Source organism: Apteryx rowi, unplaced genomic scaffold (assembly GCF_003343035.1).
Source record: "Apteryx rowi isolate R43461 unplaced genomic scaffold, aptRow1 scaffold_59, whole genome shotgun sequence".
Lineage (NCBI taxonomy): Eukaryota > Metazoa > Chordata > Aves > Apterygiformes > Apterygidae > Apteryx > Apteryx rowi.
This window is the reverse complement of record NW_020450860.1, coordinates 1,410,223-1,434,605: the sequence shown is the minus strand read 5'-3', so window position 1 is coordinate 1,434,605 and position 24,383 is coordinate 1,410,223. Positions and strand designations below refer to the sequence as shown.

Sequence of the window (24,383 nt, the reverse complement as noted above, 5' to 3'; positions counted from 1 at the left end):
CGCGCCGCGCCGGCCACCCGCGGGGGCTGCCGCCCCGCCGCGCTCCCTGCAGGTGTCACCCGCGCTCCCGCGCCCGGCCCCGCCGCTCTCCCCGGGGGGGCCCGTCATGGGGCGGCCCCCGCGGCCGTCACCGGGTGGTCTCTGCGGGAGACGCCGTCGCCCGCCGGTCCCCAGTGCTGCCAGGCAGCACCCACCGGTGTCCYGCCGCCGGGCAGTCCGCACGGGCGTCCCCAGCCAGGCCGCCTGGGTGTCGCTGCCTGACCCCACGGGCGTCCCCGCTGCGCTCACCGGAGGTGGCATGCGGCTCCTAGCTGTGGTTGTCAGGAAGCCAACCTGGTCTGGGGGTTAGTCGTGGGGGTGTGAAAGTGTTGCAGCATGGGGGGGGGGGGCGAGAGCCAGCACGGCTCTGGTTGTCTGGTCTGCTGAGATCCCCTTCCTCGGAGGCGACGGGGGCTGGAGCTGCGCTCGACCAAAGGCGCTCCCCAGCCGTCTGCGCGTCTCCCTCTTGCCGGTCTTCGCAGAGCCGGCAGAGTTTGGCTGCGTCGCTGCTCCTGCTGAAATCGGAGGCAAATCTCTTACCGAGCAGCTCGGGTTATTAAGTGCCCGAAATGCCGGCGTCCCTGGCAGTCAGAGCAGCCGGTCGCTGCCTGGCGTGAGGCCGCTCCGGCTCCAGCCCTCGGTCCTGGCTTGGCTGCTGGGTCCCTGTCCTCGTCGTCGCGTTCAGGCCGAGCTTTGGGCTACGCACGCAGCTTGAGGTTTTGCCAGGGTTTTGTCTATGGTGGAAGTAGTTTGTGCAGATAAAATGCAGCTCATCTCAGGCTYAGCACCCAACTTCCCCTTAACTTTTCGGCAGCTGGCATCTGAGTACCGTGATTCTGGCTGCCAGTGATCTGCTAAATGCACCTCGGTTTGATTTTTCGGAGGCGCTGTTCAGRGACGTGTTGTTCCCCTGACTGTGGGAAAAGCTGGATGCTCTTCTGGTCCCTGCTCTGCAAGCACKGACCCTTCCTCATCTTCTCGCTGTCTTTCCAGTGAGCGCTGGAAGTGCAGCCCAGGGCAGGTTTTATCTATTCTGGTGTGATGCCTGACCGAGCACCTGGAATATTTTGCTGGAGRAAGCTGTAATCTGTGATTTTGAATGAAGGAAAAAAAGCATTTTAACTGAGATCCTCAAATGACAACYGTAGATTTAAGAGGAGCTTTACTTATGTACACCAGTTCTTCCATGAGCTAGTAGTGAAATCCTCTTCCCCTTCTATTTTCCTTCCAGCTTTGCAGCTTGTCTTTTGATTAAGAATGGAATTATTGGATGCGTTTCACTGGAAAAAGTATTTTTTAGCTCATAAATGAAGACTCTTCTCTGTGATGAGTTTATTCTGCAATAAGGTGTGAAGCATTTTTAAAGTACGGTAGCTGATTCAGAATAGTTTTCCATATAGACACGTTGTTCCACAGTAGCTGTTCCAGACAATTTCTCTATGAAGAAAGTGCTGAAAGTTGTTTGCTTTGTGCTAGAATTTCCTTTGCAYGCCGCCTGCCACCATTTCCCTCTGGCCTTTGTCAGTCTGATGAGTCCGAGCTTACGTTATTTTGTGCATTAAAAGACCAGGGATGTATTTTTCCCCTTTAAAAAAAATTGATGCCACGCATTCAAGGCAGGACGTGTTTTTCTTGACTAGTGAAGTGGGAAAAAAGGACATGACTGAGAAAATGACACACCAGGGAGATATTAGCAAGCACTGCAACCTCAGTGTTTACTTTCCTCTTCTGCGTGGCAGGAGGGTGAAGACGTGCTCCCGTAACGTCGCATCTGCTAGCCGCTGCCAGCAGGGTCAGCGTACTCCCAGGCTCTCTSTTACTGTCTCCCTTTCAACGGAGACTCTAACGTTGCTATTTAAAGCTGGAGGCGACGCTCAGATAGCACCTCTTGCAATTGCAAGGCAGGAAAACTAGTTCACCCGCCAGGGAACGGTTAGCACAGGGGAAGGGGTCCGCGTGGCCCACAGGAGCGAAACCAGGTGAGCACAAGCGGTAGTGGATCAGCTCGGAACAGCCCAAGGCAGGTGGGGGCGTCCCTGAAACGTGCAGAGCTGTAGGCGCGAGTGGAGCGGTGGCTCTGGAGCGCCGTAGTTTGATGCAGAAGCTGCTGATTTTAATACGTGTAATATTCAAGTGTGAGCCATGGCAGTCTGTTTCCCCACTGACGGTGGATTAAATCGGGTAAAGTCTTACTGAGTGGCTGAGCTGAGTTTTAAAAATACTCTCACCAAAGAGCAGCCTTTGTACTGCTCACGTTGAACTTTGTTGCTGCGCTGACACGTAGCTCATACACAGAGAGAAAGAGACACTGCAGGCATCCAGGGTTGCAGAAAAGGCCAGTCTCCTTTCTAAGTGACATCTGCCAAGCATACTGAAGGAGTTATACGTGGAAACCAAGAAAGGGCCATTTTAAAGGGCAGAACTGTATTTAAGATAATTAATGCTCTTGTACTTATTTAGGAGGATATACTCTTCAGTGCATTGGAAGAGTTTGTAAGTAGATAGTATCTGACAGGAGAACTTTAAAGTCATCTTCCCTGTTCCCTGGATTTGCAGATCTCTGTTCTCCATCTGCAAGACAATGTGTATTTGGGGATTAGCAGATGGTGCCTTGTGTTAAAGCAAGTTTTTGCTGGTTGTACCAATACCAGAAGCTTTTTTGTATTACTTATCTCTGCTTCATTAAGGAAAGGGTTTGCAGAGGCTTTCTAAACTCGAGGGCATTTCTCACATGTTAGAGAGGATTGCAGTGTTTTGGAAACTCAATTGCCCCTCATCTATGCTACTCAATTGAGGTGTAAAAGAAAGAATAATTTATGATGCAGAAGTTATTTCTTATTCTTATTTCCCACTTAGCAGCACAAAATTATTTAGAATGGATTTTTTGCACGTAAAATAGCCTTTTCTGGCTTCCTGTAAAAATTTGTAAATGCATTACGTATGCCATATTGCAATAGCAGAAAATCCTGTGTGTTTATTTCTTCTGCTTTAGAATATATACATGTACATACATATATATATATATGCACACACACATGCATACACAGCCTTAATCTCTATAGCTTTAGCTAACAAAAATAGCTTCCTTCCCTCAAGGCAAGCAATAACCTTCTCAGTGATTTTCAAAGGACCGAGATCTGACCCTCCTCTGCAGACAGCACTGATTTCGTGTCCCCAGTGTTACACTCTCCAACTGGTGATGGGTACCACTGCCCCTCCCGCACCATGTGTCATCTGTACCCCAGGAATTCACTAGCTTGAAAGGAAATTGGACTTGTCATGCCTGAATGAACGCCCTATCCCTGCAGAGACATACGGGCTATTTAATCATCACTGTCACTGTGTRCCACCGTGGGCTGCTCAGACGGTGATAGTAAGATGTTTCATGCTRAACTGACAAAGTTCCTCTTTCACAGCTATTTGAGCCACATGATTTGTACACAGGAGAACAGTTCTCCAAGGTCCTGAGTACGTTAACAGCTGTTAATAAAGCTACTGAAGGTAAGAGAAAGTTTTTTTTCTATCTTCTTTTCAAACGCTGTCTCTTATGTAAGCTGGGGTTTTTTTTGATAATTCACAGTTTATAATGATTTCTGAAGGCTTGGCTAATTGTGCTGCCAACGCTGTGTACTGGACAGTAGGATCAACATTTCATGCTTTTTACGAACTTTAGGTTTAAATGTAATATTTCAAAGTTGCTGTGTGCACTTTACAGAGCTAAATTATTACTTTACACTAAGGGACCTCTGGACAGTTTTGACAGTATTAAGGGACCTCAAAGTAGGTCATTGTAAAGGAGCCTGAATATAAATGAGCATGCACCTCCCAAAATGCAAATGTCAGATTTTAAATAGTATGTTTTAAAACTGAACAGAAAAATAGGTCCATCTGTGTAATATCTCTACTGAATGTCAAAACAAACATAGCTGCCAGATGCTCAGTCAATTGTATTGATATTTCTTTCTCTCCCTCGGTCTGTGAAGTAGACTCCCGTAATTGGAAATCAAATGCTGACAATTGCCACTGATGACTTGTCCTGCTCCACTAAGTGCGGGAGCAGGCTGCCAAAGCAAAGCACATCAGCTCCTCTTTTTTTTCCCTCCTAAACATTTAGCTGTTCTCTGCATGCCGCTTTGTACTAATATTCAGTCAAATAGGCTTTGAAAGGAGAAGTGCAATGGGGAGCGCAAACAGATTTTCTGTGTTTTTATAGACAGTTCTCTGCTTTTGTATGGGCCAGAGGAAATCATTACAACATAATGTTCTGGAAAGGGTTGAGAGGACTAGGGTGTCTTTAATGAGGGGCTGAGGAACAGGTCCACATTAATCTGAAAAGAGTGTAGAGGGGGAAAAGCATTTATGGGCTCCTGACATACAAACAGATTTCCATGAAAAGTCCTGTGTATCCACCAAAATCCAAGACCAGGATCAGAGCTTGATTTCSCTGTTGTAAATTACATTTTAGGTGATTAAAAGTAGAAGAAATTAAACCTCCCCAAACACCTTTTTTTTTTCACGGGAAAGATCTTCCATTGACTTACTACATTTTTCCCTGTTTTGGTTTGTAGTGATTTCATTTCACTTCTTTTTCTAGTTAGCTTTTGCTTTTGGATTCTCTTCTGCTAGTACAGTGCTGCAGAGCTGCTCAGGTGTTCAGGTAAACAATCTCATTGCTGGAACTGACCCCCCCTTCCCTTTTTTCTCTTTTCTGTTCTGGTGTTTTGTAACATCTCATATATGTGTGTGTGTGTGTGCATATATATTTATATATAAATACTATATTTTGTATTACATAAATGCATATATTATACCAACAGCAACAACATATATACATATATATACACACGTACACATATATATGTATATACACACACACACACTATATGTGTTGCTGAATTCTGCTTAAAGAAATACAGGTTCTTAGACTACCTGACTCAAGCCAGCACACAGCTCTGCTGCCAGCTCACTCCCTAGAAGTCCGTGATGGTAATTCAGCCTTAGCACATCTTCTTAAAGACCCTTACTGGTCCCTTAAATGACAATTCCCAGCGACCCGATTCAGAAGATTCTTGAAGTTCAGTAGGATGGGGATGTAAAATGCAGGTTACCTAGACAGCCGTTGCGAACGATGTAATTATGATATTAGCTTCATTATTCCGAAAGCAAAAGGGGTGAGAGGCCTTACTGCCTTTGTATTTGTAGGCTGCTGGACTGGGGGGAGCAAGCTGTCGCTGCCTGCGCACTGATGGGACGGCGAGGCCACAGTGCCGTTGTTGCAGCAGTCCCCGTGTTAACAGCCCCGTCTCCGTTCTTGCAGTCATCCGTGTTTCTCAGCTCGGTTTGGCAATCACTGCATGAGGCTCGAGACATGGCTTTACTGTGGAATAGTTTCTATCACACGTTACCAAAGGGGCTATAGGGAAGCTGGGATCCTCTTGGTTTCATGGCAAACATCTGCTTAAACATATGCTTTCTCTGTTTAAATGTTAAAAAGCGCAATGACTATGATAAAATTAGCTGCTCAGACAGAGAGCACCCTTGGGAAAGTACAGGGTAAAAAAACTACATGTCTAGAATGCTTGCCTTTTTGGTGGCTTGGCCAAGTTCCTGAGAAACAGGAGCCTGTGTCCTACAGACCACAACTGCAGATGGCCCAGTTTGTCCATCTCACCAGAGAGGCCAAGGGCTGAATGCAGGGTCAGGATAAAACCTCCTCCTTTTCYCTTCTCCGCCTGTGCTCTTAGCAGTGCCGGGCTGAGCTGGGGGAACAGGACACGGCAGGGAAGCCTGCCCCAATGGTGCCTGGCTGCCTGGGGACGAGCCAGCCGTTCCCTGCAGTGATCCCCTGCAGTTCCCCGCAGTGCTGGCTGCGGCTGTCCTGGAGGAGGGATTGCGAGCCTGTTCCCAGCTACTTCCAGCCCTGCTATCCCAAGGGCTGCGACATGCCTGCACGTATAGCCCCTACCTCTGGAGCGACTGCATCCTGACACCCTCGTGGGAGACAGAGAGAAGTAGGTGACAGCTAAGGAAGTGATGTGACAGTGTGTTTCTGAGCATCCATTTGAAGCCTAAATCCTTGTGTCTTCATGGGTCCTGTTATGCAAATAACTAGAAGCATCTTTTGTAATGTATAAACTCAGCGCAGCAGCTGTCTATCAAATAACAGCAATATAGACCTCGATGCTTTTATGTGCAAGAGAGGGCAGGGGAGGAAACCCAGCCATGATGGATGAGGTTAGGCTGATCTGCCTAAAATACTGTAAGAATGTGAACAGAAAACCCAGCTATTTTAACCATAGTTTAAACAACATATGGCAGCAGTGTTCTGTGCTGGACCAGGCATAAAATAGGACGCTGTCATGATGCAATATAAATGATACGCTTCCCTGCCAAACTGTCAAAGTCAGTTTTACATTTGTTTCTAGGTTGCTGCAGATATTTATAAAAGCATTGGAAGATAGGGAGGGGTGGGGAGAAGCATAAAATCTACAGTAACCAAGTCATTTCCGTGGGACTGTTGCTCACTGCTTGAATAAGCGGAGAAGTCTAGACTCGCGGTTTACACCCTCCCTTTTTAGAACAAATCAAGGGAAGAACATCTCAAACTGGCAGCTGTCCACCCCTCCTGGTCTGCGAGTTGCTGGGAACAGCTGAAACCACTCCTGCTCAAATATCAGGATGCTTCAGAGAAAAAAATCCTGTGTTTGCGAAGTGGGTTTTCCGTGCTGAAAGGTTTTGCTATTGCTGCCGCAGTCCAAAGAGCTGAGAATTCACTGTGTGGTCATCAGGCAGTTGTATAACAAATAAGGCAGGAAGCAGAACTGACTCACTGACAACGCTCTAGATTTAACATGGGTGTTGTCCCTCGCTGGCTGCATGGACCGGGCAGACCAAGGCGAGAATGGTTGTTGGTTTGTAAGGCAGCGGTGCCTGGGAGTTGTAGTCACAGACCTCGTCCCCATTGCGCAGGGCATTGTAGAAGAACAAAGCGAAAGGCAGTCCCCTCTCCAAAGAAATTGCAGTTTGCATTGCTCCTGGTCCAATCTAAGGCTGAGATGTTTTTCTATTTAAACAAATAAACTCTCCTCTGGGGAGAAAAAAAGGCCCAGCTGAGTTCCTGTAACTCCCACCAAACTTTCCTTTCGGGATGTTTTTTCCATATTGATGTTGAGACTGGAGGATAATGGGGGCACAGCAGTCTTACAGTCTGTATTTTCTCGTTCCTGCACACACATGGCAGCTGTTCTTCTGGAGAGTGCTTCATCACTTTCTTCTGTTGCAAAGTTTTCAAAGAAAAACTCTAAACATTTTCCAGGGGAGTMACACACCCAGGCTAGTGAAGTCTGTGGACAGTAGTCTCCTCTTCCCAGTCCTCCTTTAGTGGTTCATGGGCAGGCTGGKTCCACACCACAGATAGAAAACAAGTTCTTGGGAATACAGAAATATTCTTAAATTCAAAAAGAAGGCATGAGGCGGATCTCTAAATTTCACCACACTTCACAGTTTACTGAAATGATAATAGCTGCCTTTGCTTTGTTTGTGCATGATGGCACATAGAATGGAGATGATTTGATTGCTTTTTCACAGTGTGAGGTGAGATTCAGTAGCACAGAACTACTGGAAACGGTGGCTTGAAACCTGTGTTTTTACTGCTCTGCAGCATCCAAGCAGAATTTTGGGTTGAGTGGTAGGAGGTACTGTAGTAGTTGATTCTGCTTTTTGTGGTGAGGCCACTGATTCAATCTCAGCTCAAGGCAGTTGTGACCAGGAAGCCTTTTACCATCCAGCAAGTTTTTCAGTAGCAACAGAAGCAAATCACTAATCATGAAACATAAATATGTGTCAGAGCAGCATCGTTATCTCCAGCATCAGGCATGTGGGGCCAGGAACAGGCCCAGAGACTAGCTTGCAAGGGAGTGAGCTTTGAGTGTATGTAGGAAGCAACTCCATGAGCGGCTGGGAGGGTTTGATCCTTTCTGTGGGCTGTCAGTCTCTTGGGGGTGACACTCTTGTCCTTCCTTGTAGTCTGCACCCCTCACTCTCATGGTTGATGGCAGCAGTCCATGAACAGTAATCAAAATTGTGCATAGCCTCTTCCAGCTGTATAATGAACCCAGAAGGACTCATCTAAATAGGGAAACGATTGTGTTTAACAGCTTTTCAGCATTCTTGCCCGCTCTGTGAGGAAGGCCACACTACAGCTGCAGAGGTGACCTAAGAGTGCTCACTTGTGAGCTAACCTTTGAAATACCTTCAACAGTGCTAAYGTGGATGCCAGGAACATTCCCACTGGGGCATCACTGGGCTGAGTGTGGGTTTAGTTCATCCTAGTTCTCAACTGTTTTGAGGGGGATTTCAAAAAAATATTGCAATCAGCTCAGTGGCTGTAGGGCTGGCATAACCTAGGAGTGCCTTGGGATGCAATTCAACTTACTCCATCACAGAAGAGAGTTAGCAAAACCATCAGCACTGCAAAACCATCCTCACTGCCCATGAGGAGGTGCCCCCATGGGAGGTGCTCTCTTTGCTGCAATGTAGAGGGAATGTGGGCAGTTGGGTAAAACGCGGACTTTGTTTTTGCTTCACCAGATCAGCCGTCAAAAAGACCATGCTCTCAATTATCGTCTGTTAGCTCCACAGCTGGAGGTCCCCACACTAACTCCAACGGCACAGCTTCACGGTCGACAAGGGTGTTAAGGAGGCAGTCCAAGCTTGTGGTATCCTTTATTTAAAATCTAATCAAGGGTTTGATGGATGTGGGGCAGAGGGGTGTGAGTGGTACCTGTGGGTCAAGCATGCCAAAGTGACTTGTGTTCTGCTCTTGGCTCCATCGTGGCTTTGCTGCCCCAGCTGGAGGTAGTCTCACGGTTTCTCCAAGCTTTGGTGCTCCTCTCTGCGAGATGAGGAGAACCATGCTTATCTGCCTTCCATTGCACTATGAAACTTAATTAATATTTGGGAGGGACGTTGTGATCCTCTGACGGGAGTGCTTACACAAGAGCAAGAATATTATTGTTCTTAAAAAGTGCAATATTGAAAAAGCCAGCTGTAACAACAAGAAAAAACAATTGTCCTGGTGGCTTCTACTTTACCTTTTGGGTTATTTGCTAATGTTTTTCCATGTTTCTTTCCATAGGAGATGACCGAGAATGGCAGTCATCAGCTGGTGGTAAAGGCTAGGTTCAATTTTAAGCAGACCAATGAGGATGAACTCTCTGTTAACAAAGGAGACATTATTTATGTTACCCGAGTTGAAGAAGGGGGCTGGTGGGAAGGGACATTGAATGGAAAAACAGGCTGGTTCCCAAGCAACTACGTCAGAGAAATCAAATCTACCGGTAAGCAAATTGCTTTCAAGGGCTGATTGAATGACAGCAGTATAATGCAGTGTAGATCCTCATGCCTTTGGGAAATTGCTGCTATTTATTAAGGACTGTTAGTGTGCTTAAAGCAACAGTGCTAATGGAAGTATGAATGGGACCAGAAGGGGAAAGACTAGCCTTTCGCATGACTTGTTTGAGAGCTGCCTCTCTTTCTTCTCCAATCCAGCATGTCCATGCAATGCTCTGCCCAGCCCCAGCAGCTCAGTGCAGGAGCAGGGGCAGCTTCCGGCACTGGAAGAAGAGGCCGGGGAATGCTTTGTGGGTCTGCTTAGCTCCCTTTGTCATGGGGAGCTATCAGGTCTTTCCAGCGTCTAAGCACAGAAATACCTTTTTTCTAAGGCCTTTGTCAGGCCATGTATTTGGCTTTGATCCTGCCATTTCTGGCAGTGGTAGAATGAATGCTCATGGTCTCTGTGAACAAGCCAACAAAAACTCTATGGCCATAGGGAACAGTTCCCTGTTTTCATGTGTAGCAATTGTTGATTTCACATAGTACATTTTCCCTCCAGATGCATCTTCTGCTATGAAGCTGCAGGCAGTATTGAGAAAAGAAGAGGGAGGGAATGATTAGTCCGATGACATTTGCCTTCACTGAGCTTTGTCCTGAGTTTTCTTAGCATTTTCTGAGATGTGATTTTAACCAGATGTGCAGTGATGATGACATGAAAGATACCTCTGGCTAACTGCCCTGTAGTGGCCCACATCCATTCAAACAGCTCACCCTGCTGGGTTTCTCATACCATTGTGTGATAGCAAACTTGTTTTTAAAAAAATCCAACTTTAATTTCCTAATGTGCCTTGAGGGCTTACCCTCGACAGAGAATCCTTGTGTGCTAGGTGCTGTACTTACGGATCAGGATCAGCCCAGGCCTCAAACACCATGAGATGTTGGGAGTGGTCTGCAAAGTGAATGCAAAATTTACAGCTCTTGCTCCCATACTTGCAAGCAAAAAAGCAAAAGAGGGAAGAATAAAATTAATGAGTGAACATTCAGAATTAGGCCAGTTTTTATTTAATTCTAAACGAAAAAAAAAATCATTGTTAGAATATCTCATCTCCCACTATTTCCCCCTGGGAAATGATGTCTGAGCTGGAGCAGGATGTTGCAGCGTAGATTGAAGGCTTGTCTGGAACAGCCCAGGAATGACTAATTAAGTCAGTGAGTGGAGAAGAGAAACATTTTAAAAAGGAGAGCAAACTTCAGTCCCATGGGGGAAGTCAAATGGGGGTTTCGTGAAATAGCAGCACCTCGGTGAAGCAAAGGACAAATCTCCCATTGCTCCTGATGGGCTGCCACCAGATTTTTTCATCTGCCAAGCCTTTCCCTCTGAGTCCTCTCTCCAGCACCGAGGCTGAGTAACCACTGTTCTTCCATTTCGTATGGGAGGAGGGTTCATTCCTCCGGGGTGCAGGCACAAAGCCAACAAACAGGCTGCGCTTGCTCCAGGGGATGTGGCCGTGTCCAAGTGACTGACACAGGGACCGTCACCCTGACCCTGTGTAACGCTCTCGCACGCCMCGACCCGCTGCGTCGGGGCTGTGGCCCAGGAGGGGCTCTGCCTGCGGGGGGTACAGCCCTCGCTGCATGCCAGCGGGAGCTGCTTTCCTGAGCCTCACCTCCAAGGTGCTAGACTTGTCACTCTAAATAGAGTTACTTGTTTTCAGCAGTGTCTGCACTCGCACTGTGTCCTGAGCGCGCCCTTCGGGTTGTAATATCTAGCTGTGTGGAGCAAAGCTCCGCGGAGTCTTTAAATGAAGCACAGAGCTCACGGGGCTGGAAGTGACAGGAAACTCCACAAGGGCAATAATTAGAAAATACATCAAGCTGTGGTTTCCAGGGGCTAAATTTATCAACTTCAGCTTCTCCCCTGCTATCAGTGTGAAAGTAATTGCCTTTCGGAAGCTGTTGCTTGAATGCAGGGAAAAAGAAATGCCTGGCTGCTCTGCATGGCAGGTTTGGGGCTCTTCCCACACAGACACGTCTCCCGCAGCCCGCAGAGGGTGAACATCACGTTCAGGGTCTGCGCTCAGAGCCGTGCACTGCTGACCTGCATGACTCCGAAGGGAAAACATTACCTCCGCGGTGCCAGGAGTACTGTCAAAGCCGTTCTCCCATGGAGAACATGGACCAAACCGAACCTGCAATGGGAACGTCGCCCTGCACGCGTGGGGATTTCACAGCCATAGCATGACTCCAGAGGAACGAAAACGTACTGGCGGCTTCCTGGCGGAGGTGTTGTTTCCTCCGGTGTAAGCGCACACTGGTTTGTTGTGTGTTTACTGGCAGGGAGTGCTCTTTTCTAGGGAAGGAACAATGGAGCGGTGTGTGCGAGTGTGTGTGTGTGTGTACACACACGTGCATGCCTTGCTGGATGCGTCCGTAGCAATTTGGCAACTGGGAAAAAACAAAGATGAAAATTGACTTCCAGGTTTGTGTGAGCTCGTTGTTCAAATCTGCCTTTGTTCAGCGGAGGATTTTACATCACAAAAGACTGCAGGGATCAGGGGTAAACTTACCGATTGAAGTTTGCTTCAAATACCTTGTGAATTGCCCCCGAGCAAGACCCTGTATGCAGCACTTCTGATAGACTTCCATTTTTAAAACCCAAATTTTGTGGTCTGGGTGAAGCCACGCTAGCTCCAAACAGCACCAGCCGCTGGGCTGCTGCCAGGGATTTCAGAGCAAACCTGTAAATGCCAGCGGCAAAGGCTGCGTTCTGGGTTTGCTGCCAGTGTCATGCATGCCTTAAGTTTGCTCCTGTTTTTTTAAAAGCAGACAAACAAACCCTGCAGTTGAACTTCTGCGTTTACAGAGGTGAAGGGTTTTTTGCAGTCTGCTGGACACAATACAGCAGCGACTTTTCCTGTAGGATAATGGGAGCTCTGCAATATAATTTATTGATGTATTTCTTTGTACAGATAAACCACTCTCTCCCAAAGCATTAAAAGGACTTGAAAGCACTCAGCTGACAAAGAATTATTACCCTGTGGTAAGTTTTAAAGCGCTGATCGTACATTTTAATAAGTAGCATATTATTAATCTTCTGAACTGGCTCCTTCCCTTGGAAATCATTGAAGCAATTTGTAACAATTGGGGATGTGACTCTGTATTTAAATGCAGCTGTTGCCATTTCCTTGACTCAGGATGTTTACTGGGTTGTCGATAAAATAAACCACAAATGGAAGATGCTGCAAGATGTCTAAAGGAGAACTTGAAGTAGACAACTGAGATAACACAGCAGTTTTGAGATCAATGTTGGAGAAAAAGTCATTATATTTCTGTTGCAGTCTTTTCCTCTGATTGTCAGTTATCTTCCTCTGATAAAGATGGGGAGATAATGAACTGTGTCACAAAGTAAAGCAAGCCAAAACAGAGCTCTGATCCACGATCCGCTTATTTGGTTTAGCTGCGGTGGCTGGAGATAAAGCACCCTGAGCTGTCTACCCCATGCCTCTGCCAGAAGTTACAGCCCTGGGAGAAGGGGCAGCTGCTGCAGTTCACAGCCTGACCTGTTAACTGGAGTTTATTTTGGAGCAGGTCAATATGCCAGGCTATGAACTGCGACAGCAAAAGGGGTAGAGAAACGTCTCCTCTTCTACCATCTTGCTACAGGAGCGGTAATGTCTGGCAAAGGGGGTCAGGTACCTCCCTGCTGTGTCCAGCCTAGAGTAAGCCCTTTGGTGCGAGAGAGTTAAAATGCCTGCATGTGAACATCCCTGGCTCTCAGTTCCAGAGGTGAAATGTGTTCATCAGCATGTCAAAATATATTTGAAAGMAAGCAAAGTGGGAACAATGTGTCCAGAAAGCTGGGAACCACCTCCACTGTCTCAAAAGCCCTATCAACGTTGTGAAACTTGAGATCGTGAAGGCAGTGGGTTTGACTACCCTACTGCTGGAGATGACTTAGCTGCTGAGATGGATTAGCAGGACCAAACTGAACTCAGCAGTTCCTCAAAGTGGCAAGTGAGCTGTGCTCTGGCTTGAGCTGTCGCAGGAGCCGTCTTCGTTCTGGCCACTGTTGCATTTAAATGGTTGCCTGCCTACGTGCAGATGGTGGTCCCAGGATGCATGCACAAATCATTTGTTTGCATACCTTGGCAGCCAGTTATGCATGCAGGGTTAGGCATGAGCCTTTCGGGGGTCAAATACCAAACTCAAATCTGAATTCACATTGTCTTCATGCTTTGCCAGAGAAGAAGGAGCAGCCCTTAAAAACTTTTTCAGGACTCCCCCAGTTTGCAAAGTGAAATCCATAAATTGGATCCCTAGGGCTTTCCTGAGCATTCTGGGTTCTGCATTAACAAATGTAAATGCATTTATGGACTTAACATACACTTCCGTGGTTGCCCCACGCTTGGAAGCTGATGTCATGTTCCTGTAACTAGTCACTAGTACTAAGATCTACTCAGTGCTCTGTCTCTCACCCTAGGTGTTGCAAAATATTCTGGAAACAGAACGAGATTATGCGAAGGAACTCCAGTCACTTCTGGGAACTTACTTAAGACCCCTCCAGTCTTATGATAAGTAAGATATAAGGGCATCTGAGATGGACAGAACCCTGTAAAATTGACCGTAGTTCATTACTTTTCCGCTTTTGAATGTTTAGGGACTGTTACTGCTCTTGTAAAGCCTTAGAACTTCTCTGTGAACAAGAAAAAGACTATGTTTGTACAGGTTTCTGCTCTTTCCTATTCCTCAGTGGTCGTGCAGGCATTCAGTTGTGTTAGAGATGGGCATTTCTTTTTGGTAGATGGCTGGCTGTTATAATTCATCTGCAAGCTCATATGTGACTGTCCTGGCATGCATGTTTCCTGGCGGTATGCCTTGCATGGCTTCTTCCCTTGTAATTTGTCTTGTGACTTCTCAGCCCCAAGTGACATTGCCTAGTCATCTCTTCATTTAGTGAGCCAGGAGGTATATTCTCTCTGGTTAGATTGCTTCTCGCTTAGTCTGAACTGCTTCTGAGCAAGAAATGATTCCCCTCTCTCCCCATCTATACTGTGATCTGCTTAAAGTGTCTCCTTGTTCAGAAACAGCATGTTGCTGTCCCTCATGGCCCAAGCAACATTTGGACAACTGAGTGCCTTTGTCAAGGTTTACCTGTGGAAATAGGTCGCTATGTTTTCCATCAGTGCTGATGAGTATGCTTCAGAGTCAGCACACACCCAGTCACGTCCATAGGATTCCCCTGCGCTTTACCCAGATGATGACAGACAGCTCTCTGCATATCAACAGATTTGCACCAATAGATTCAGTGTGTCTAAAATACTCAGTGCAGTTAGCTTTATCGCATGCTTTTTGCCTCAGCTGTGCAGTCGCCTGCCCCAAATAGCGCCCAGGTCGGCAACCCCAACCGTGTAGCCTGCAGCTGTGTTGGGGCAGGGGCCCCTCGGTTGAGTGTGCTGCCRGGAGGACTGGTCGGCCCCAAGGTATCACCGGCAACAGGCAGATGTTTAGACATCTTCCAGTCTGGAGAGATGGGACAGCCGTGACTTAAGGCCTGTCTATTTAAATCTCTCCTTCCTTCCCCAAATCTTCACATGAGTATCTTCAGCTGTGAAAAATTCTCATCCCTTCAGCCTAGCTACCCCACAGGCAGCAAATCGCTTATATGAGGATTGTAAGACAGTGACAGTGAGGCATTTGACTCTGAGGATGACAGGAGCAAAGACATTACCTTTGGCTAGGAAGAATCCAGCATTACACATGGGACAGAACAACCCCTACCTGAGGGGCCACATTATAAGACCCTCCTCACTTAGGAAAACCCACAGCATGAATCTGTGAAGACAAAACTGTCTTTGTGTCTGTGCACACACCTCCCTCCCCACCCCTTTAAGAAATCCCATCTGTCTGTGTCTATTAGACAGCTAAATATCTGAGAAGATTAGTGTGATTAAGTGATTAAAATCCAATTAAGTTAATCCTTGACAGCAGACATCTTCTCCGGGAGGTTGTGGTCTGTAGTTCGCAGATCATGGATTTTGGTGTTTTATCATGTTCAGTGGTATATCTGGGGGAAACAAAAATTCCTGGGCCTTTTTGGAAGGACTGCTCACAGATGCTGTGGGGATCCTCCTAAAAGGTCTGCTCAGAGGCACTGTGCAGCATTTCTTTGATGCTAATTGGTGATTTGACTCTTTTAGGCTCAGTGCTGTGGACAGCGCATCGTTACTGGGAAACGTGGAAGAAATCTGTGCGTTTCAGCAAACACTGAACCAAGCCTTGGAAGAAGTTGCAAAGTAAGCTCCTGCCATGGCACTGAGGGTGTTAAGCTACTAGACTGTGTCTAAAAATAATAGAAAGACCCATTCATTAACGTTCATCCTGGCTGCTGTCTTAGGCTTGTTACATATAGAAGAAAATAACAGGATTGAAGAAAGGCAGCAGGTAGTGCTTTGACAGGAGGGAAGGCAGAAGAAACTTTGCCATTTTTACTGCTAAGGCATCTGCTGAAACACAYGACGCAGAAGTGTCACAAGCCCAAAGATGCAGACATGGGCAGGGTGGGAGATCTGGCAAGCATGAAGGTAGGGATTGTCAGTGGAAAGAGAGGAAATTATCAGAGGTAATAATATCCCCCAGGGAGGCTGGAAGATGTGTCAGGTCAAGAACCTTAACGTTATGATTGGTGTGTTGGTGCTTGTAGGCTCCCTGAGAACCAGCAGCGAGTGGGAGGCTGTTTTATGAACCTGATGCCCCAGTTCCGGTCCCTGTACCTGACATACTGTGCTAACCACCCGTCTGCAGTCAACGTCCTCACGCAACACAGGTGAGTGATGGAGAAGGAGATTGGGATGGAAATTCCTCCTTTAAAAAGTTACTTATTTTATTAATATGTGGCCTGGCATGGCTTTTACCCAGGATCTTGGCAATAGGGTGTGGAGATAACAGGGATCCTGCTGCTGGGAAAATGACTGGGGCTTTGGGCTCTTTTGCATAGCTTCTCAGCTTCAGCATGGAGACAACTCTGGCAGCTTTGGTCAGCTCATGTAGCTCTGCTGTGCACGGATCTGTGCGATCAGTGTTCAAAGCTGGTCTCACAGGTTGAATCTGTATGTGTAAGACTTCCGTACCATGGGTGGAACAGAGGCAACCTCTGTTTGCCTCACTCAGCCCATGCAGCAGCATCTCCTACAACTGCTCCTTGCTTAAGGACCCAGATGCTGTTTCAGCCCCAATGTTGAAATGCTCACACGCTTGCAGATGGGAGTGTGTTCTCCTACATATGGCACTATGGTGTGGAGCACATCACTGCAAATGGAGGACGCTCAGAAAATCTCCTGGAGTTATCCAATTCAATAACTGAGCTGCTGTTCAACAGGACAGTTGCTCTGAGGGGTCTTTGGTACATCGTTGTAACAGCATCTTCCTTCGATATGTGCTGCCTGAGGAGACACCTGAATTTGTGTAATGTCATGCTGAAGAGTATGCTAAGCTGAAAGGCTACAATTATGTCATCTCTAATGCAGTTTAGCTGTCCTTCCCACAGTGATGGGAAAGCCAGGACTGCAGCCATACTGTTTAATTCTTCCCTTTCTGTAATGGAAGCTTGCAATGTATTTACTTACCTGCTGAAATCCAACTTTAATTCAGTCTAATGAAAAGCCTGGTTCCTGTAAATGACTCATTCATTTGGTTCATTAGTCTGACCCCTTTTCTTAAATCAAGCAAACAATCAGTTTTGGCAAATGTGCAGACCTGCACAAGCCGTGTTTTCCAAAGCGGTGTGCATGCTAACATTGTCATCACTGCTCCCAGCATGGTCCCTGCACCCAAGCAGCATATTGCTGTGGCATCCTCCAGCGCAGCGCGAGCGCCTGCAGCCCACGCTCTAGACGATCCGGCTGGCCATGCGCCACCTTGCTCTGCCGGGGGGCTGGCAGCTGGCACCAGTGTACCCCCCATACACTGCACACACAAAGACCTGCCACCACGCAGCATCCTCCGCAGCGTCCCCAGGAGGTACGGTCTTGCTCAACCATGAGCTAACTGCTCCCCGCCTGGCCAGCCGGGTTTGCAGCTGGGAGGTCCCCGGAGGGGGCTTTGGACTGCTTTTAAAACAGCATAGCTCGGAGCAGAGCCCCAGCCATCGGGAGACTGTGGGAGGCAGCAAAACACAGCCCTCAGTGGTGGCAAGCCCTGATACTTGTTGTTGTTTCTATTTATAGTGATGAGCTGGAGAAGTTTATGGAGAGCCAGGGTGCAGCCAACCCAGGCATTCTCATCTTAACCACCAGCCTCAGCAAACCCTTCCTGAGGCTGGATAAGTATGTGACACTTCTGCAGGAGCTGGAGCGGCACATGGAGGTAGGCGGGGTGTGGGACTGCTGTGTCCCTTGGTGCTGCAGGAGCTATCCCCAAATGGCAAGAGGCAGCTCTGCCCATTCCTCTAGTATTTGAGCAGCACGCTCTAAAATTGCTTAGGAGGTGGGAAAGGACTGTTGTACCTGCATGGGAGCATTTCAGCTTAAAAGCAGGAAAGCAGTGGAGGATTGTGAGGGGGATGTGTGGGAAGGCAGTGCCTGCTCTTCACGCGAGTCCGTCACAAAAGATGGACCAGTTCCATCCCAAGCTAAAGCAAGTGTTCAGGGTCAGGCTAAAGCTGATATTTATTTGCACAGCGGATAATAATTCAGTGTTTTTATTATCATTTTCTGAGATTCCTGGCCCCGGCCCCTCGCTCTCGCCACACACAGGCACACCCCACCCCCTCACCCGAGGTTTGCGCTCATCAGCTGGAGCACACCCGCGCAGACATTGAGCTGGCACGGAGCACAAACACGGGGGCGGAGGAGGGAGCGCCTGGGAGCAAGAGCGCCGCGAGGGGGGATAGAGACCTTCTCGGTGGGTGGCAGATGTGCTCTCGGACGTTCCTCTGCCGTTCACCTGCTGGTGTGCTCCAGCCTTGGGGATGCAAATCTCCAGGGGGGAATGCAAGGAGGTGAGGAAAACAGAAATAACAGTCGTTTTTTATCCAGATTTGCTTTTCCTTCTTCCAACATTAATCACCAGTTAATTACTTGGCAAAATTAGCCATGCTTGTTCAAATCTACATTCCAGCCAGAGGATTAAAACCTCTGTGCTTGAGCCAGAGGTTTTTCTGCATAAGAGAGGGCATAAGACCCTACACCGACCTGTCTCGCTCTCACCTGGCATAGCTAAGCAGCAAGGACAGAGCTGAGCTTGGCTGCATCTCTGGGATGCTGTGGCAATGCAAGTGTGTTCAGGTGCCTTTAGAAGTGCAGCAGGGAGGAGGTATGGGACTGCTGCCTTATGAGCAGGATTTGGCCTCTGCGTTTGGATTTCCACATCGGGACCTTTGCAGCAAGACTGGAAATCATACATCACCCTTTATTTTGTCCAGCAAAGGCTGCTGCTCCCAGTGCAGCCACCAAAGTCTGGGGCCGAGGAGGAGGTGGGAAGGGCTATGCTGGACAAACCCATGCTTTATCTCACCTTGAGTCCAGCCTCCAGCAAGGGCTGGTAGCAGAGGAACAGGGAGTTAAATGCAGCGGAGACTTCTTAAGCCGAAGGTTGTGTTTAATACTCCTTGGTGGGTTTTTGCTCATTGTTTTGGGGCCTGTTTGTATTTGCAACTTCCCCTGCATTGGTGCTGTCCAGCAGCTTGTGATAAACTGGGCTGGCTTGTGCTGGTCCATATTTGCAGCAGTGCCTGAGGTTCCTAATATTGGGCTCAAACTGCAGAGAGGCCCAGAGCCTCTCTTGCCTGACTTTGTGACTGCTCCCCTTAGGTGTTGTGGCCACAAGCCAAACAGAGCGAGAGCAGGTGGCCAGGGACTTGGGGACACACACATCAGCTATTTTTCTTAGTTTCTAAACCGAGTGTGGCGGTGGGGTCCTTATCGCATGACTCATTAGGGGTAAGGTTTTGAGCTGTGGTCCCCTGGGAAGAGTATGGACGTACGCTGTAGAGATGCATGCAGAACGGATGTATCCAGTACAGATGTATGCCATGGCATCCCCTGCACCGCTGCACAGCTGGAGACTGGGCAGGTCTGCTCAGGGCAGCTCACGTCCAGGATTCAGGGGCAAGTGGCTCCAGACAGCCTCTGACAGCCGCAGGGACAGCTCTGTCACAGCCTCGACTCCTTGTGATTTGTGTGGCTGCTGGGCACAAGGTCTGGATGGTGAAGAGCTTATGATGTAGGGCCCTAGACACGCAGGAGAAGGTGCTGGGAGGGTACCAGCGTGCAGCTGGAGTCAGAGATAAGTGGCAGCACCCTGCTTTCCCTTCCCCTGCCCAGGAGCTCCCCACTCAGGTGTGCTCTCCCTTAGACCTGGAGGTGGAGCTCCTGTTGATCACGGACATCCTACCTTTGATTGGGCAATAGCTGGAATATCTCACAAACAGAAGTTTTCTTTGTGAATGTGAAAACAGAAATCCTCCCTACACCGTCTGGTCGTTGTCATTGGTTTTCTTTGTAAGCTGAGTTTGGTCTAGGAAAAATCATACCTGCTCTTGCACTGGCCATTTTAATACTCATTAAATAGTTTGATATCAATGCATTGCACAGCTACTTTAAAACATGTCAAGCTGAACAGGGCGGTGAGGAAACCAAGTGTGGAACCAGGGGGATTTTTGTCCCTTCCTGCTGTCCTGGCTGTCTGCACCCTGGGTCCCACTTCCTCCGGARCCCTGCAGCCCTGGGTGCACAGGGGCAATTCTGCACTTCCTGGGGTTGTTGCTGCTCATGGCTCAGAGATTTTTCTTTCCCTTCACTAGGAGGCGCATGCAGATCATGAAGAGGTTTTGAAAGCAGTCACATCCTTCAAGTCTCTTGTGGTAGGTGGCGATTCTTAAAATAGAGCGCTCCATTTTGGGGCTGTGTTTCACAAAGAATGAGTCAAGCCTGACATTTGTCTCCTAGTAGGAAAAAAAAAAAAAAAAGGTCTTTTGGGGTGGAAAAGATGGTTTATAAAGCCTCTTTTAATTTCAAGTTTCAAGCCTAGAGTTGCCCCTTTGGTTGCACGTTCCAGCAATTGCACGCTGGCTCTGTGATCCCAGCAGCAGAGGCAGAGGATCTCTCGCTTCTCTGTGCACTGCTGCAGAAAGCCACGTGTGGGTAGTGGTGGTGGCGGGGCCCCTTTCATCTCATTTTACCTTCATACCCTAATCATTTGCCACATGGAACTATACCGGCCCTTGCTCATTCAGACGAGCTGTGAAAGGTTAACACCGGTGTCTGACTCAACTGCTGGTGCCAGCAGAAAGGCTTCCTCTGAGCCCATTGAATGGCTGTTGATTTTGCTGAGATTTGTTCCATGGGCATCAGTAGGCTTTGGCTGTGTCACAGATATTTGTCACTCCAGGTGCCCTGGCCATCAGCAGTGAATGGAACGAGCTGCACAAACAGCAGCGAAGGAATGAGTCAGAGAGTGATATTGAACCTGTTTCAGTGAACTGCGTTACCTACACCCCTCAAAGGCCTTTCTCAATGAGATGAAAAGAGGGGAAAAAGCCATCCACATGCACAAATGTTTTACTCGGCAAAGCTTTTTTCAGTTATTAAGAAGCTATATGCTCTCTCTCTTTGTAGCCACTGAATACCTTTCACTATAACCACTCCAGATGTGGTCCAACTTCCTTCCTTAGCAGAGCAGATGCAAGTTTTCAGTGCTTAGCAGTGCAGATAAAAGATGGGGAGGAGAAAGTTCATAGAAAACAGGAAAGGGCGATCATGTTACATTTACTTAGAAATTCAGCTCCCTTTCCATTTATTCTGGTAGATAATAGGGGAATAATTCAGTTAAATTGTAAGATGTCATTAATCTTCAGAAATGCTCGTCAATGATAGAGACTTTTACTTGAAATGTGTACTTGGGCACTTAGAAATTTAATGTAATTGCTGCATAACTAAAGTGGTTCACTGTGGATTTGAGGTGAGACGGGGAGAAATGCCTTCTGTGATGTACGCATGACTCCCAGGAGGCCAGGATCAGAGAGGCTCCTGCGTGAAGGCACGGCAGACGTTACTGCAGAGCCACAGCAGGAGCAGAGCCATGTGATTTGCAGTGCGCCTGCTGTACAGATTGCGATGGATTGTTGTGGATTTTTTATGAACTTGCACCCTGTGAACTTTGCATTCAGCCACTCAGGGAGCTAAAGACCCATTTGAAGCACACAACAATTGCAAAACCAGAGGAATCCCCCACAGTCTGGTCCAAAAGTTGTGTGTGTTTTCAGGCTAGACCCAACACAGCCTCTCCTTCGGGCCTGCATAAGATCTAGTTGGTCAAAGAATTTGCATGCCACTGACCCCCTTCCTGACTTTGAAAGGGGAGACAGAGGATTGAAAAAACAAGGAGCAGGTGAAAATTGAGCCCAGGTTTGGTCTGGCAGCAATTTTCCCCATTGGCAGTGGTCTGTTATAGCAAATTTTGCATGGATTTGCAGGGTCATCTCTGCTTAGTCAGCATTGTCCTCTGGTTGCTGAGAGTTGCTGGAAGACTAGTCGCTCCGAGGAGCTCTACCAGTCCAGAATTGCTGCGCACTGGTGCAGTCTTCTGAATTATGATAGCTTCAAAAGTTTCCTTTTGTAGTGCTCTACTGCACTGCTGCAATATTGTGTCAAGCTCCCAGTTTGTGTTTTGTAGATTTTCTTAGAAAAATATCTTCCAATCTGATCTGTGGGGGCTTTGCACTGCTGCAGATATGGCTTTATTTGCTGTTTGGGCAGTATTGGCAGGGTGTCTCTGAACACCAGCAAAATTAGAAACATTTAACTCTGTGTCTATCTTGGTTTGGAAAATGTGACCCTATTCTCTCAGAGGTAGAGCTGGTTTGGAAAGAAAAGTGTGCTCAGTGCAGTTTGCAATTTTTTGGACATTTTAATGAATTCATTACTTTGTAAATTGCTAAGGTGTGATTTTAAACAAACTTTATGTAATAAAGCCAAAGCAGGCTTCCGTGCAGGCTTTCCTGGTGCGAAGGTAGTGAAGCTTTTGCAAAATGGTAAACCCAATTGTATGTGTAACTRTATGTGATGCTGTCCATCTTCGCTGAATTCCTCTCATTGCCATGGGTCTCTTTTGGGGTAACGCTTTGAGCCCTGCAGTCAAATTCTGCTTGGGGTGCAATCCCTTGGCGTGCTCAGCGCTGAGCCCCTTTGGCTAAAGCTGTCAGGCCGCGGAAGCCTGGCTGGTGAATCCGTCTTTGTTAGGATGGCTCGAGTTTGAGTCTGCTCTTTTGTTAACAAAAAGCACTGCCGCTATGATTTCCAGTCACAGTGCCAGGAGCTGAGGAAGAGGAAACAGCTAGAACTGCAGATCCTTTCAGAATCCATCCAGCGCTGGGAAGGAGAGGACATAAAAACAATGGGAAGCATAATCTACATGTCCCAGGTTATGGTACAGTGTGGGGGAAGTGAGGTAAGTGCGATGGTCCTTCCTTCTCCTGGCTAAAGAAATCCTCGCTTGCTCGTGGGATCAGCTATGCAAGGCGACAGCTACTCTGAGCCCCGGCTAGCAAAGCGCTGACAAATAATGCCTAATTTTATCTGAGTGAGTGCTGCACAATGGGACTATGCATGTCTTTGAAGTCAAGCACTGCATCAAGTCCTGAGGGATTAGCTTCAAGCCTTCAATGACACACTTTTCAAACAAAAAAAAGGTGTTTTAGTGTCATTTAGCACATTAATTTCCCTTCTTCCCCCCTGTGACTTACTCTGAGAAATGAGAGTGACTTTAAAGCGTGCATTAGCATAATCGTTTTGCAACGTCCTGTGCACAGCCTGGTGACTGTTGTGACGTCCCACTCCAGAGTTGACTGCACTGTGGAAATAGCTGAAGGGATTCCTGTACTACAAGAGCGCATGCTGGTCCTGAAGTATCGCATGTGTGTTCTTAACAGACATTTTCCTGTAGGGTTAAACCCATGAATACTGCCTGTTTTCGGGTTTTGCTGTGTGGGAATGTACCTGTTACCACTGAATTGCTTGCTTGCTATAGCAACTTTCCCTGGAAAGGAAGATCTGTAAAACAAAGCCCTTTAGTGTCTAGTCCCTCCTGTCTCATTTGGGATGTGAAATGCTTGGAGGCATAAGGTCTTCTGAGGCACTTTTAAATGATTGGAAAAGGAGGTCAGTAATATCTTTGGGATTAGCAAGTGGCAAACAAAAATGTATGTAGGCTCCCTTGGAAAAAATAGTACAGTTAATGCAAAAAAGCGGTGCTGTAAGGAAAATAAGCCAAAGTAATCGGTTTGGGTATTGGTCCCTCTAAGGCTGTGATTCCAACCACCACAAGTTCACTTTGCTGAGAGGAGAGTACTTGCGATAGGTTGCAAACCGGACTGACCTTAATTCTTGTCCCCGCAGGAGAAAGAAGAGCGCTATTTCTTGCTGTTTTCAAATGTTTTGCTCATGCTGTCTGCAAGCCCACGGATGAGCGGGTTCATATATCAGGTAGGCATATTTAATTTGAAGTTGCAAGGTGTTAGGTGTGAAAAAGGAAATCAGATATCTCTCAAAAAATTCAAATCCTCTACTTCCTCAAATCTCTCTGCTGTGGTGTTAATGCTCAACGCTAAGGAAGCAGGGCTTGGTTTCACCACGCATGCCAGGGCACTTTCTGAAAGTACCTTTGTCCTGCCAACTGGTTAAACAGCATGTGGTAGGTGTGAATGCTGTGGAATTAGGAAAAAAAACAACTCAGACCAAACCCTGCCGCTGCTGTTGCCCTACATGCTATTCTCAAGAATTTTGTGTGTGTGTGTGTGTAAGGAGTCCTGACCCAGCTGTAGGATTTTGCTCCGCATGAACAGCCAGCTGACTGTCAGCGTTGTGCTGTTTCTAGAAAATATTTCACTATTATAAAGGCCACTGTAAGTAGGCAAAATTTCCACTGTGTGAGGCAGCCTAAATGATGCATTTCTTGTGTCTTACCATTCTGAATAGCTGCAGTCAGGCTGTTTGGAGCTCGTCTTACTCTAATTCCTT

The 24,383-nt window shown here is 47.4% G+C and overlaps 1 protein-coding gene across 5 annotated transcripts in view; it reads left to right on the top strand.

Moving 5' to 3' along the window:
• The window catches only part of ARHGEF6 (Rac/Cdc42 guanine nucleotide exchange factor 6), a 46,481-nt gene that overhangs the window by 9,517 nt on the left and 12,581 nt on the right, over nucleotides 1–24,383 (top strand). For all 5 annotated transcript variants that reach the window (XM_026082661.1, XM_026082662.1, XM_026082663.1 and 2 more), the window contains 11 exons: nucleotides 3,456–3,540; nucleotides 8,629–8,756; nucleotides 9,176–9,377; nucleotides 12,342–12,412; nucleotides 13,853–13,947; nucleotides 15,570–15,665; nucleotides 16,073–16,195; nucleotides 17,595–17,733; nucleotides 20,171–20,230; nucleotides 22,669–22,815; nucleotides 23,763–23,849. In XM_026082661.1, coding sequence (XP_025938446.1) covers nucleotides 3,456–3,540; nucleotides 8,629–8,756; nucleotides 9,176–9,377; nucleotides 12,342–12,412; nucleotides 13,853–13,947; nucleotides 15,570–15,665; nucleotides 16,073–16,195; nucleotides 17,595–17,733; nucleotides 20,171–20,230; nucleotides 22,669–22,815; nucleotides 23,763–23,849 — 1,233 coding nt within the window. The remainder of the gene's footprint in view (nucleotides 1–3,455; nucleotides 3,541–8,628; nucleotides 8,757–9,175; nucleotides 9,378–12,341; nucleotides 12,413–13,852; nucleotides 13,948–15,569; nucleotides 15,666–16,072; nucleotides 16,196–17,594; nucleotides 17,734–20,170; nucleotides 20,231–22,668; nucleotides 22,816–23,762; nucleotides 23,850–24,383) is intronic.